The 14,095-nt window shown below is 41.0% G+C and overlaps 1 protein-coding gene across 2 annotated transcripts in view; it reads right to left on the bottom strand.

Annotated features, from left to right (window-relative positions):
* LOC129845794 (lysine-specific demethylase 5B-B-like) overlaps window positions 1-11,070 on the bottom strand; it is a 32,755-nt gene extending 21,685 nt beyond the window's left edge. Inside the window, exons 1-7 of one of the 2 annotated variants that reach the window (XM_055913722.1) lie at window positions 10,928-11,070; window positions 10,337-10,512; window positions 3,984-4,061; window positions 3,246-3,368; window positions 2,889-3,059; window positions 1,513-1,638; window positions 918-1,017 (exon numbers count right to left, since the gene is read on the bottom strand). In XM_055913722.1, the coding sequence (XP_055769697.1) occupies window positions 918-1,017; window positions 1,513-1,638; window positions 2,889-3,059; window positions 3,246-3,368; window positions 3,984-4,061; window positions 10,337-10,489 (751 nt within the window). In that variant the 5' untranslated portion in view covers window positions 10,490-10,512; window positions 10,928-11,070. Of the gene's footprint in view, window positions 1-917; window positions 1,018-1,512; window positions 1,639-2,888; window positions 3,060-3,245; window positions 3,369-3,983; window positions 4,062-10,336; window positions 10,682-10,927 lie in introns of those variants that run through there. The other variant, XM_055913715.1, reaches the window with a different exon arrangement.
* Window positions 11,071-14,095: the final 3,025 nt, after the last annotated feature.

The raw sequence follows: 14,095 nt of genomic DNA, 5'->3' as shown, positions 1-14,095 counted from the left end.
ATCCCTGTTAGTGAGTATTTCTCCTTTGCCAAGATAATCCATACACCTGACAGGTGTGGCATATCAAGAAGCTGATTAAACAGCGTGATCATTACACCAGGCACACCTTGTGCTGGGCACTCTAAAATGTGCAGTTGTCACACAATTCCACAGAGGTCTCAAGTTAAGGGAGCTTGCAATTGCCAAACTGACTGCAGGAGTGTCCACCACAGCTCTTGCCAGAGAACTGAATGTTAATTTCTCTACCATAAGCCACCTCCAACATCGTTTTAGAGAATTTGTCAGTACGTCCAACTGGCCTCAGTCACAGACCACATGTATGGCGTTGTGTGAGCTAGCGGTTTGCTGATGTCAATGTTGTCAACAGAGTGCCACATGGTGGCGATGGGGCTATGATATGGGCAGGCATGGACAATGTACACCGAACAATTGCATTTTATTGATGGCAATTTGAATGTACAGAGATACTGTGACAAGATCCTGAGGCCCATTATCATGCCATTCATCTGCCGCCATCACCTCATGTCTCAGCATGATAATGCACAGCCCCATGTCGCAAGGATCTGTACATAGTTCCTGGAAACTGAAAATGTCCCAGTTCATCCATGGCCTGCATACTCCCAGTCGTGTAAAATCCATAGATTAGGGCCTAATGAATTTATTTCAATTGTATGATTTCCTTATATGAACTGTAACTCAGTAAAATCTTTAAAATTGTTGCATTTATATTTTTGTTCAGTATACATTTAAAATATGATAAAAAAGGTACATTTTCTAAATAATTTTACTTTTAAAACATTTCTTTAAAATGCAATAATTCCCAAGACATAAGTTAACCCAGAAAAACATTTTTTACTTCATGAAAAATATTCAGTTCTTTCACATTGCACTAAACTTTTCCAGAGGACAGCGCTTACCAGCCTGTGGCTCTGGCTTGGCTACGTAGGAGCCCATCCTCCTCCTCAGATTGGGCCGGTTCTCACAGTCCTCCTCGGTCACCGTCTTCATACAGCCTTCCTGCCAGAGAGAAAGAGAAGAGGGGTCCATGCCATGTGGACCACGACAGGAAATTCAGGGATAGCAACATCCTTTTTATGAGCTCACAATTGCATACACACAAAAGCTCTTTGGTTTGGTGTCCAGAAATACATGCAAAGCTGCAAACCACCGCTTGTCTGCATTGGGTCACTGGGCTTTTGTTTTACAGGGTGTTAGTCATCCATTGGCTCAGGAAGAGCTCGGTCTTATGAGGACCCGAGAACTATTGTGAGTTATAGTCAGGGTGAAATAAGGAAATACGGCTTCCCGGCAAAACAAATAGTGGGGGTATGCTGTACCAGTAAAACAGATCACAATAATTAAAACAAAATGTCAACAAAGCTGTCGGCAATTACACCACTTTTTATTATTACCGCATGTCAGAGGCATGAAAAATGAGCGGATGGACTTATTGTAACTTATGGGGACCTAGAGATAGAACTGTGACTTATGGAGACCCAGGAAGAGGCCCACCTCAGCTCTCATGCGCTTGGCTCTGCGGGCGATGCTGCAGGTCTCCAGGGGTTGAACAGACTGCCGCTGGGGCAGGTCATGGGGGATGTAGTCAGTGTCCTTCATGTCGTTGGTCAGGGTGGGCTTCTGTAGGGGAGACATGGGGGAGTGAATGGGCATGTAAAGCTTTTCAGCACAAAGTCCCCATAAGATCATCAATGAGAAATGTTTCACCAAATCTCAAACTGATATGTTTGTCAGAAAATTATAAGAAAAGGACAATCATTCTGTTTGAACAGAATGAGCTTTGCTAGCTCCTTGTCACTCCAACTACTATTATGTTGTGACAAATTCCATTTGCCAAAAACAAACCAGGCATCTATATACAACAGGCCATTTGGTTGTTCAGGTGCCTAGTTGTCTGACATTGTAATGGAGTTGTTGAATACCATGGCTTGATTATAAACACAATCATCCAATACAAACTTCCACCCACCACTACACACGGGCTTCAACTATTGATACTTGTTTTTGTCTTGCCAGATCAACACGTGGTCTCTGTTCTTTCTGTTGACACCACTAACATGACAAAGAGGAAGACCGGCAGCAACACTGTCGGTTGAGGTGGGGGATGGGAACACTGACGCTCTGCTCTCTGGTATATCAAGAGGACAGTGTTTAGCTCATTAACTTTGCTACAGGGAGTGTTGGGCGAGAGGGAGGAGGGAACAGGAGAGGTCAAGGCCAGCAGGCTGAGAGAGAGAGACATGCAGCACTGCAGAGAGGATGAGCTGCTGCTAACCACAAAACCCCAACCAGGGCCCCAAGGTACAATCAGGGAGGCTGCAAGAGACAACTGAGGTCTTCAATGAAAATAAACATGGAGACAAGAGGGAACCGGTACTACATTTTTTTTTAAATGACCCAATGGGGAGGAGAGCACGCTATGAAAATGGTTGGTTTATTTTCAGGATTCCAGTCATACTTTTTAAACATCCCAGGCCTCATTTAGCCTATGACTTAATTTGTGATTTCATCTTAGAGCAGGTATTTTATGGAAAATGGATCTTATATCAACAGCAAAAACATGGACGAATTAAATTGAGATTTACCTGCCATTTTGCTATGAACAATATCTACACCTTTGACGCAGCACAATCTTAGACAACTCAAGATAATTACACATTAGTAAACAGAGCGGAGGACCAAGACAATGCTACCCATCGAGAGAGAACAACAAAGAGGATGAGAGGGAGGGGTGGAAGAGGACTCTGCAGAGAGAGTACTGGGAGACACCGGATAGCGGGTGAGAGAGTGAGTGAGAAAGAAAAGAGAGAATGTAGAATATACAAGGGTGGTGAGAGAAAGAGAGAGAGCGAAAAACCCATCTGACTCACCAGAAGGTTGGCTCCAGTCTGGAACAGGTTGTAGGGGTAAAGGATCCTCTCATAGTGGGAGCGCAGATGAGAGCCTATGGCCTTTCCTGGAGCAAAGCCCATCTTCAGGGCTATCTTAGACCAGCGTCTCTCTCTGCAAACCGCATCAAAACCCCCCTCATCGTTCACCAACTGGGAAAGGAGCACCCCAATTAATGACCTTGTTATTGTGTGGGTGTTCAAATTTGTCAACATAAGAAGCAATTAGAACACACCATGCTTATACGAGTGTATAACACAAATGCACACTGGATCCTATCCAAGAATAGCTGGCCAGTTTCCTGCATCCAGGGTGTGCTAGAAGTTGTAGCTACATACCTTGTTGAGTTGGTATAGGTCCAGAATCTTTCTTTCCACATGAGGGATTTTAAGTGTGCACCCTTGTAGCTCCCAGAACTTTGCGATTTGATCCAGGAAATTGAGCTTGACTCTGGTTTGAGCCTACTCAACATGAACATAAACACAATAAGAGATGGTACATTTTACACATTGCCAACATAAAACAAATAATATTGATCACAAATGGTGCATTACATGCCCTTATTAACATTGCTTATATAATAACATCCCCTGCTGTGCTACTTTTAATTGCAAATGACAGGACACTGACATTTTAACTAGCTCATCGGAGGGGGTCACAGTGACCTTTAACCTGATGTCATCAGCACTCTGGCTTCAATAGACACCCTGCTGCTGTGGGTTCTAAGCCTGCTGAAGACACTGTTCTACTGACAACGTCACTTGATGCACCAAAGTAGCCTTCCGAGTCACCTTCAATTAGGCTTAAAGCATTGGCAGACTACTGTACTTATTTGTACATTTTCTTTTATTTCTTTAGCACTTATGAAAGACTGGGATAATTAGAAAAATGTACAAAAGGCAAAATCCGTCCAAAATATCTGTGGATCATCATTGTAAAAAGTAATCCACATATTTAATCAAAATAAAAACTTGGTTAGGTACATATCCAGTCGTTCATAATAAAAAAGGTAAGTAGATGCCATTTTTACTCAGTACTGTAATGGCTAAACCAGTTATGTAGTGAAATGAACGTACCTCCAATTCATTAAGTCTCTGGATACGGGGAGTGAAGTGCAGACTGTCCACGTCGCATGCAAACGGTGGCTGCCATCCCTGCAGGAGTAAACAACACCATCTTGTCAAACTGACAAACCTTTTTTCTAGTTTATCTTCCATTTAGGAGAATCATTATCAATTCAACAATAGTCTGTGCTGAATTTGAATTCATGTTTAAATATATTATTTACACTACAGTGTTTAGGAACATTGTGACATGACAGGTTATGTTCCATGCAGAAAGTCACGTAGGCTGTTCCTCTTCAGCCTAAAGCCATATTTGATATCTCCTCTGGTTACACTCTTACTAATTAACACTAGGCTAAATGCCAATCAAACATAATTTCAAATATCACATTAATAAAACAATTTGATCCTGATTGCTTTAAATAAGAACCTGAGTGGATATGAAATATATTTTACCAACGGGTGCATGACAGACACACAGCACATTTACATGCAAAGTAATAATTTTATATTGAACTGATTATGGCAGATTATGCAATAGTCATGTAAACACCTTACTCGAATAATCTTCATCTGAGTAAAGTCAGAATCAAAGTAAACATATGCTGATTAAAACACCTGGTTTTCTGAGCAACCTTTCGAATTAGGACATGTAAACGCCATACTTAAGATTTTTTTTATTTTTAACAACGGTGTATTTGACCTGTGCTAGCACCAGCTGAGCGAGCCTCCCTCTTTAGCACGACTGAAGTCAGTTCAATTTCATTTATTAGGATCCCCATTAGCGACAAGCTAGTCTAACATGCTGGCCACACCGCACTGCAAAATAAATGTACACATAAAAGTTTTTCAATCATTGAACCAACACTGCTCACGAGTGTTTGCGTAGCCAGGCGCTTGGTTCTATTTGTGACATTTGAAGCGCTGCAAGTCCCGCCTCTCCCATCTCCTCATTGGTTTTTAGGAACATATACCCACGTGGGTGATTGAAAGATGAACTGATGTCCACACTCCAGTCCAGTTGGTAGTGCACCTTCAAGTTGGATGCCAACCATCATATAAAGTCCAAAAAAGAAGCCTGAAGGAGGAGAGATTACAAGAAACTAACTCTGTTTACCCTTTTATCTCTGGATTAATTGTCAGAGTAGAGGACCTTGTGCATTTCAGATAAAATAACAACCCAATGTTTATCCTAAGACAAATTAGCTACTAACAGCAAGCTAGCTAGCTAAATTACCATAAATGTTTAATACATTTCGACCTGTCCCCAAATAAATATAGTTGGTTCAGAGTTCGTTTTGATATTTCAAACTGTGTGTCCTGATCACGTCTGGTGTGGGTGGACAAAATAAACATCCTTGCGATGGTGCACGCAGACACGTGCACAGTCTGACCAGCGATCGTGCAGATGTTGATTTTGTCCACCCACACGCAAATCAGGACACGCAGGTTGAAATATCAAAACGAACTCTGAACCAACTATATTAATTTGGGGACAGGTCGAAATGTATTAAACATTTATGGTAATTTAGCTAGCTAGCTTGCTGTTAGTAGCTAATTTGTCTTAGGATAAACATTGGGTTGTTATTTTATCTGAAATGCACAAGGTCCTCTACTCTGACAATTAATCCAGAGATAAAAGAGTAAACAGAGTTAGTTTCTTGTAATCTCTCCTTCAGGCTTCTTTTTTGGACTTTATATGATGGTTGGCATCCAACTTTAACCTTTCAGTGATACCCAGACGATTTCAGACGTGTCCTTGTAAACAGGATTATTAGGGAAACCATTCTTCTTGAAATGCATGTAAATCTTTTAATCAAACTATTATATTAAATCTGACTATCGACAATAATCGCATTATTGTGCGCATGTAACTGTACTCAATGTCAATAGACACAGGCACCCTGTCAATAGTTACCAACTCTACTCAGGTGATGCTGATTAACAACTATTTATAAATAGACCTACACATTTGAGTAACCATAGACTTTCATGGTGCACAATTCTGTAATTTCAGCCCAAGCAACAGATCTGACAGAACCATTTTTGATCAAACGTGTAAGAATCCATCCTAAAACCCAACTCCCTAAACAGGAGAACCCAACTGTCACTTCAAACTGAGAAGTGAACCAGCTGGGGATGTGGACGAATCTAAGTGCCCTCCAGTCACAAATTTGCTGGAAAGAAATATGTATCCCATGGGGCCGGGGAAGCGGGGTGATGAGAGCGCCATAAATTGTGCCTCCATAGCTTACCCTTTGACCCTGCACGCTCAGTCTGCAGTGCACGGCCCAGATGGGGACATGGTTTATGAAAACAGCTCTGGCTGCATTTCCATCAGCCCCTTTGTGGAGTAGTGGAGCTATGACAACAGGCAGGCCCATTGCATAAGCACTCCCATTCCGTACAAACAATTTCAATCCTTTGAACAACAAGCCAAATTCGGCCATCAGACTACCTACAGTAGGCACAGCTGTGATCTTGATCATATTTCAAAATGTTAAATAATAATACAGAGTTGTAAGAACAAAACATTCAGATGACACGACTGCTGTACAAGCGAGTCAATCGAGAGAGACTTTTTCCAAGGTAAATTAGGGTTGGGTGATTTTGCCAATATCATATCACGTTATAAAAATAAAACAATTGGACGTCATTTTATGATTTTGAATAGTAAAAGTTCTAAATTTGCTTTATGAGAAATGCGGAACCCTAGGGTGGCAACACATACTGTATATTCTATGGGATTTCAATGGGTCTTGATTCTGATTGTTTTATACTGTTCAATTATGTTTTTTAAACTATTACGATTTGTCCATTTCTGCATTTTCTACAGTCATGGAGAGCATTTCCACGTAGGGATGCATGATATGGACAAACAATCTAGGCCTAATTTTAACCAAATGTTTCAATTGCGATTAGACTTGATTTAGAGCAAAACACTTGGGTGAACTGCTGGAATCATGGGAATATAAAGAATGTTCTAATGCTCTGGTTAGAATATAATAGTGGGCACTTTGAATACAGTGTTTGTTATGAAAATGCCAGAGAGGAGTTATTGTGTTTAAGGGACCCTATAATCTTTAGCTACATTAAAATCTAATTTGATTTGTCACATGCGCCTAATACAGCAGGTGTAGACCTTACAGTGAAGTAGACCTTACAGTGAAATGCTTACTTACAAGCCCCTAACCAACAATGCTTAAGAAGTTAAGAAAAACATAAGTAAAAAATAAAAAGTAACAAATAATTAAACAGCAGCAGTAAAATAACAATAGCGAGGCTATATACAGGGGGTACCGGTACAGAGTCAATGTGCGGGGGCACTGGTTAGTCTAAGTAAGAGGTAATATGTACATGTAGGTAGAGTTAAAGTGACTACGCATAGATAATAAACAGAGTAGCAGCAGTATAAAAGAGGGGTCTGGGTAGCCCTTTGATTAGCTGTTCAGGAGACTTATGGCTTGGGGGTAGAAGCTGTTAAGAAGCCTTTTGGACCTAGGCTTGGCACTCCGGTACCGCTTGCCGTGCGATAGCAGAGAGAACAGTCTATGACTAGGGTGGCTAGAGTCTTTGACAATTTTTAGGGCCTTCCTCTGACAACGCCTAGTATAGAGGTCCTGGACGGCAGGAAGTTTGGCCCCAGTGATGTACTACCGTCTGTAGTGCATTGCGGTTGGAGGCACAGCAGTTGCCATACCAGGCAGTGATGCAACCAGTCAGGATGCTCTCGATGGTGCAGCTGTAAAACCTTTTGAGGATCTGAGGATTTCACTGGTCATCCCCAAAGCCAACCTCTCCTTTGGCCGCCTCTTCTTCCAGTTCTCTGCTGCCAATGACTGGAATGAAAATTACTGAAGCTGGAGTCTTATATCTCCCTAACTTTAAGCATCAGCTGTCAGAGCAGCTTACCGATCATAGCACCTGTACATAGCCCATCTGTAAATAGCCCACCCAACTACCTCATTCCCATATTGTTATTTATTTTTTGCTCCTTTGCAGCCCAGTATCTCTACTTGCATATTCATCTTCTGCACATTTATCACTCCAGCGTTTAATTGCTAAATTGTAATTTCGCCACTATGGCCTATTTTTTTCCTTACCTACCTAATCTTACTACATTTACACACACTGTATATAGACTTATCTATTGTGTTATTGACTGTACATTTGTTTATTCCATGTGTAACTGTGTTGTTGTTTGTGTCGCACTGCTTTGCTTTATCTTGGCCAGGACGCTGCTGCAAATGGGAACTTATTCTCAACTGGCCTACCTAAATAAAGGTGAAATAAAAAAAATATATAAATATTTGCTCTGACTCGGTACATTAGCGATTAGCAGCTAACAACATTTAGGCCCAACTTGCTATGAAAAAAGACTAGCTGTTTGCAGATGTAAGAAACAGACTAATAGTGTAATTATAGAACAGATTTAGATTAAGAAGCAAAGTGAAAACAGCATTGTTGACTGTACAGAGTGGAACAAATGGGTTTAAATAATACAACACAAATGGTGGGGACTAAACAATGTGCTGGTAAACAATGTTAATGCATAAACAGGTTGCCTTGGTTTCTCAAAGTTTACATTTAGGTTATTGTAGGTGTACAACATTGTTGTTGCATAGTATTTTAGTAATTGATTGTCAATTACAATAATTTGATATTACACCAGTGGTATGAGGGACAGTCCCTATTCTGTGGTCTAATAAAACAATTAACTCAATTAGGCTATAATGCATTTACTATGGTATGCAACTAACTAATAGGTCTACAAAGTGTAACTACAGTATTAACAAATAGGTATAACTACTATTGTAAAGTTTTACCCAAATTATGTTTAATCAACTTCTATCAACCGTTGTAGTAATATGTTTTATTGCAAACGACAGCGATAATGCATGCATACCCCAGTAAAAAAAAGTTACTACCATAGGCTACTTAGAGGAATTTGTTATGATAACCAATGTTCAGAGGCCAGCCCTTCAAGAACCATTGGGTTACCATTAGAAAAAGGGTTCAATTACTCACACAGATGAATCAACAAATATCCCTAGCAAAATCTGATAAAAAAAATTGGTGAGTGGTCCGTTTTCACACATGTACAAATGTGTATTATAAACTGGGTGGTTCGAGCCCTTAATGGTGATTGGCTGACAACTGTGGTATATCAGACCGTATACCACAGGTATGACAAATATCAGACCGTATACCACAGGTATGACAATTTTTTTTTTACTGCTAATTACGATGGTAACAAGTTAACAGCAATAAGGCACCTCGAGATTTGTGACATATGGCCAATTGACCACGGCTAAAGGCTGCATTGCATCATGCCTAAGAACAACCCTTAGCCATGGTATATTGGCAATATACCACAACCCCTCAGGCATTATTGCTTAATTATACATGTGTAAAATAGAAATGTGTTTTTGCATATCCCAATTCCGAGACACCCTTGGAGAGTGAGGTCACCGCCGGGGTCAGACATTTTCAAAAGGCGACCATGGAGTAATTAGGGTTAAATGCCTTGCTCAAGGGCACATCGACAGATTTTTCACACTAGCAACCTTTAGATTACAGGATCAACGCTGTTACCACTAGGCTACATTCCACCGATTATTATGTAATAGTGTTGAACTGTTAAAAAACTCTAAAAGGAAAAGTCACTTGGTTTGCACACACAATCCAGCTTTTAAAACACACCCACTACCACAAAGACAACATGGATGGCATTACCAAGGTAGAAGACAGGCCTACAACATCAATATTTACAGGCCTCTAAATCAGCCCCACTACCAGTTATCAAATCATCTAGATTGTCATGATGCACGTAACCGTCACACGGCAATCCAGCATCAAAACATTGTGAGGTCAATACAAGTCGATATAAAAAGCAGTATGGAAGGATATTTTATGAATATCTTCCAATTTCACAGTAGAACATTTTATTGATAAACTGGAAGGCATTCAAGTGACTTGGTAAAATGTCTTATTTCCCTGTCATTTCACAATGAACAACTCCCAGGAAGAGAAAGGTTAATCAACCTTTTCACCCATCCATTTGAACAATAGACTCTAAAGATCCCTTCACATACAATGTAACGTACTCTCTGGAACATATGCGATACTTTATTAGAATTTTGTCGCGCGTCTGTTCGTACATAGATCACTGGGCGCGTGCGTGTACATGCACACACATAATATACACACAGAGGAACACATACACAGAAGCTGGCAATTCAACTCAAGCCGCCATGTTGAAAATCTGTCTAAAAAGATAAGTAAACGACCAAAAATGTCACCAACAACCTTTAGAAAATGTTTAAGCAGGAGTTTGAAATGCTACCCTGATTAAAGACACTCACCTTTGGCGGTCGGACCTTGCAGATGCCCGTTTTCTCTGCAATAGGCCGTATTTTGTTGATATACGCAAATGGATCGGCAAATTCCTCCCAACTGGGCTCAAAAACAGGACACTCTGGTGGAGCAATGAACTCGTTGGTCCGAAGCTGGGTCATCGTTGCATCTTCGTTCTAAATAGCTGCGAGTTGCACGTATTAATTAAAGTTCAATGAAAGCTGTCTTTGAAAAACTGCACCCTTTAACTCGGTCAATTAAGAACATCACCACTCACTCATTGAAGTCTCACTCGCATTATCTGGTCGGGGAACAGCACCTACTTCCGCTTAAAAAACTAGAGAACCCCCCACACACACAGACTAGCTACAAAACATTCAAAAATTGTTTTTTATAAATAACTACCCACGGTAGCTTCAATCATGGCATGCCATTTTGGGAGTTTATATACAAAAATATCGCATTATCAATGTACTAAATGACTAGAATGTACTTATAGCAACGAAAATCTCAACTGATTGTTGCAAATAAGAAACAAATGGTCAGTAAACAAAAACAAACAAAATACTCGTAATGAAAATACGGTGTACACAACCTACCGTTTGTAATTTAAATGGTCCGACCAAGAAAATAATTGTCATTTATATAGTTAACAAAACGAAGCAAATCAAATATGTTTTATTCTTCAGTTTATAGTACACAAATGTATATGCTACCTTTTGAGTTATGCACTCTAGTGGCAGTGAAAAAGATGAGCGCATTCATACTAAATCCTCGTGGTGACCGGGACTTGTTTATTAAATGGACTCGGTGGGCTCGTTGATTGGGTGGCATTCCTTGAATTCTGGTGGCAGTAGGTTGCGGAGACGAGGGCCAGAGATACACTGAGTGTACAAAACATTAAAAACACCCGTTCTTTCCATGCCGCTGACCGGGTGATAGCTATTATCCCTTATTGGTGTCACTTGTTAAATCCACTTCAATCACTGTAGGTGAAGGGGAGGAGACAGGTTAAATAAGGATTGTGTACCTGCATCATTCAGAGGGTGAAAGGGCAGGACAAAATATGTAAGTGCTTTTGAACAGGATATGGTAGTAGGTGCCAGGCGCACTGGTTTGAGTGTGTCAAGAACTGCAGCGCTGCCGAGTTTCATGCTCAACAGTTTCCTATGTGTCTCAAGAAGGGTCCACCACCCAAAGGACATCCAGCCAACAGCAGGCCACAGGTTGCAAATGGGTCATTGATGAAAAAGGACAAAGGAGGCTGACATGAACTGTGCAGAGCAACTGACAGGCTACAGTTAGTCAACTGACAGTCCAGTACAACATTGGTTACCAAAGACCCATAAAAGAATGCACAACTAGTCGTACCTTGACACGAATAACGTATGGCAGCCAACGACCTTACGGAGTTCCACTTCTTAGAGCAAGAAAACTAGAAACTGCAGTTGCAGTGGGCTATGAAACATTAAAACTGGATACTTTAGAATTGGAAAAACATTGCCTGGTCTGATGAATCACGGTTCCTGTGGTTACACGCTGATGGGAAGATTAGGGTATGGAGAAAATGACATGAGTACAACTGCTCTTAAACGCTAGTAAAACAAAATGCATGCTCTTCAACCGATCATTGCCCGCACCAGCCCGCCCAACTAGCATCACTACTCTGGACGGTTCTGACTTAGAATATGTGGACAACCACAAATACCTAAGTGTCTGGCTAGACTGTAAACTCTCCTTCCTGACTCATATTAAGCATCTCCAATCCAAAATTAAATCTAGAATCGGCTTTCTATTTCTCAACAGAGCCTCCTTCACCCATGCTGCCAAACACACCCTTGTAAAACTGACTATCCTACCAATCCTTGACTTCGGTGATGTAATATACAAAATAGCCTCCAACACTCTACTCAGCAAATTGGATGCAGTCTATCACAGCGCCATCCGTTTTGTCACCAAAGCCCCATATACTACCCACCACTGCAACCTGTATGCTCTCATTGGCTGGCCCTCGCTTCATATTCAACGCCAAACCCACAGGCTCCATGTCATCTATAAGTATTTGCTAGATAAAGCCCTGCCTTATCTCAGCTCACTGGTCACCATAGCAACACCCACCCGTAGCACATGCTCCAGCAGGTATATTTCACCGGTCATCCCCAAAGCCAACACCTCCTTTGTTCTCTGCTGCCAATGACTGGAACGAATTGCAAAAATCACTGAAGTTGGAAACATATCTCCCTCACTAACTTTAAGCGTCAGCTGTCAGAACAGTTTACCGATCGCTGCAGCTGTAACGTTACACAGCCCATCTGTAAATAGCCCATCCAACCAACTACCTACCTCATCCCCATATTTGTTTTTGTGCTCTTTTGCACACCAGTATTTCTACTTGCACATCCTCATCTGCACATCTATAACGTGTGTAAATTGCTAAATTGTAATTACTTTGCCACTATAGCCTATTTATTGCCTTACCTCCTTACTTCATTTGCACACACTGTATACAATTTTTTCTACTGTTATTGACTGTATATTTGTTTATCCCATGTGTAACTGTGTTGTTTTTGTCACACTACTTTGCTTTATCTTGGCCAGTTGTAGTTGTAAATGAGAACTTGTTCTCCACTGGCCTACCTCATTAAATTAAGGTGAAATAAAAAAATTAAAACATGAATCCAACATGCTGCTTTATAGGCTGGCGGTGGGGTAGTGTCTTCATGGCACACATTGGGTCCCTTGATAAAAGTTGGGTCCCTTGATAAACACTGACCCGGATGACACTGGGCCAATTGAGCACCATCCCAATCACAGCCGGTTGTGATACAGCCTGGAATTGAACCAGGGTCTGTAATGACACCTCTAGCACTGAGATGCAGTGTGTTAGACCGCTGCGCCACTCGACAGGTTACCTGAACATCATTGCCAATCATCAGGTGCATCCCTTAATGGCAAGTGTATCTATCTGCGAATTGATTTTTTTCAACAAGATAATGCCCAATGCCGCAAGGCTAGGATTGTCCAGGAATGTTTCCACAAACATGACAGTAAATGAATCTTACTTCAGTGGCCTGCCCAATAACCACATCTCAATCCAATTGAGCATCTGTGGGATGATGGAAAAAGCAAGTCGGAGTGGAGATCCACTACCAGCCAACTGTCAGAAGCATTAGATTCAACATGGGCCAGCATCCCTGTGGCACACTTCCGACACCTTGTAGAGTCCATGCCCCGACAAATTGAGGCTGGTCTGAGGGCAAAAGGGTGTGCAATTCAACATTAGGAAGGACTATGTACAGGGGTACGAGTACCCCCCTGTATATAGTCTTGCTATTTTACTGCTGCTCTTTAGTTACTTGTTACTTTTATTTCTTATTCGTATTTATTTTTTTAAACTGCGTTGTTGGTTAGGGGCTTATAAGTAAGCATTTCACTGTAAGGGCTACACCTGTTGTATTCGGCGCATGTGACTAATAAAATGTTATCCTAATGTTTTGTGCACTCAGTGTACATGTAAAACTGGCAAGCTATGCAATAAATAAAAACAATAGGCTACTTGAACCAATAGTGAACACATGTTTAAGTTAGATAAATCTGTCCCGAAGCAACTGTCCAATGAAAGCATAATAAAAATCATTAATCCCAAATAATTCCATCAACCACAGGGGGTTTTGCGCTACCAGTACTGACTTCTATTTCCCATACAATCACGTCAATGAGGGTGTACTCTATCCTTGAACTCACAAACTGGTCAAAAAGCAAAGAAC

Source organism: Salvelinus fontinalis, chromosome 3 (genome assembly GCF_029448725.1).
Source record: "Salvelinus fontinalis isolate EN_2023a chromosome 3, ASM2944872v1, whole genome shotgun sequence".
NCBI classification, from domain to species: Eukaryota; Metazoa; Chordata; class Actinopteri; order Salmoniformes; family Salmonidae; genus Salvelinus; species Salvelinus fontinalis.
The sequence above is the reverse complement of the archived record's forward strand: the minus strand, read 5'-3'. Positions and strand labels throughout refer to the sequence as shown.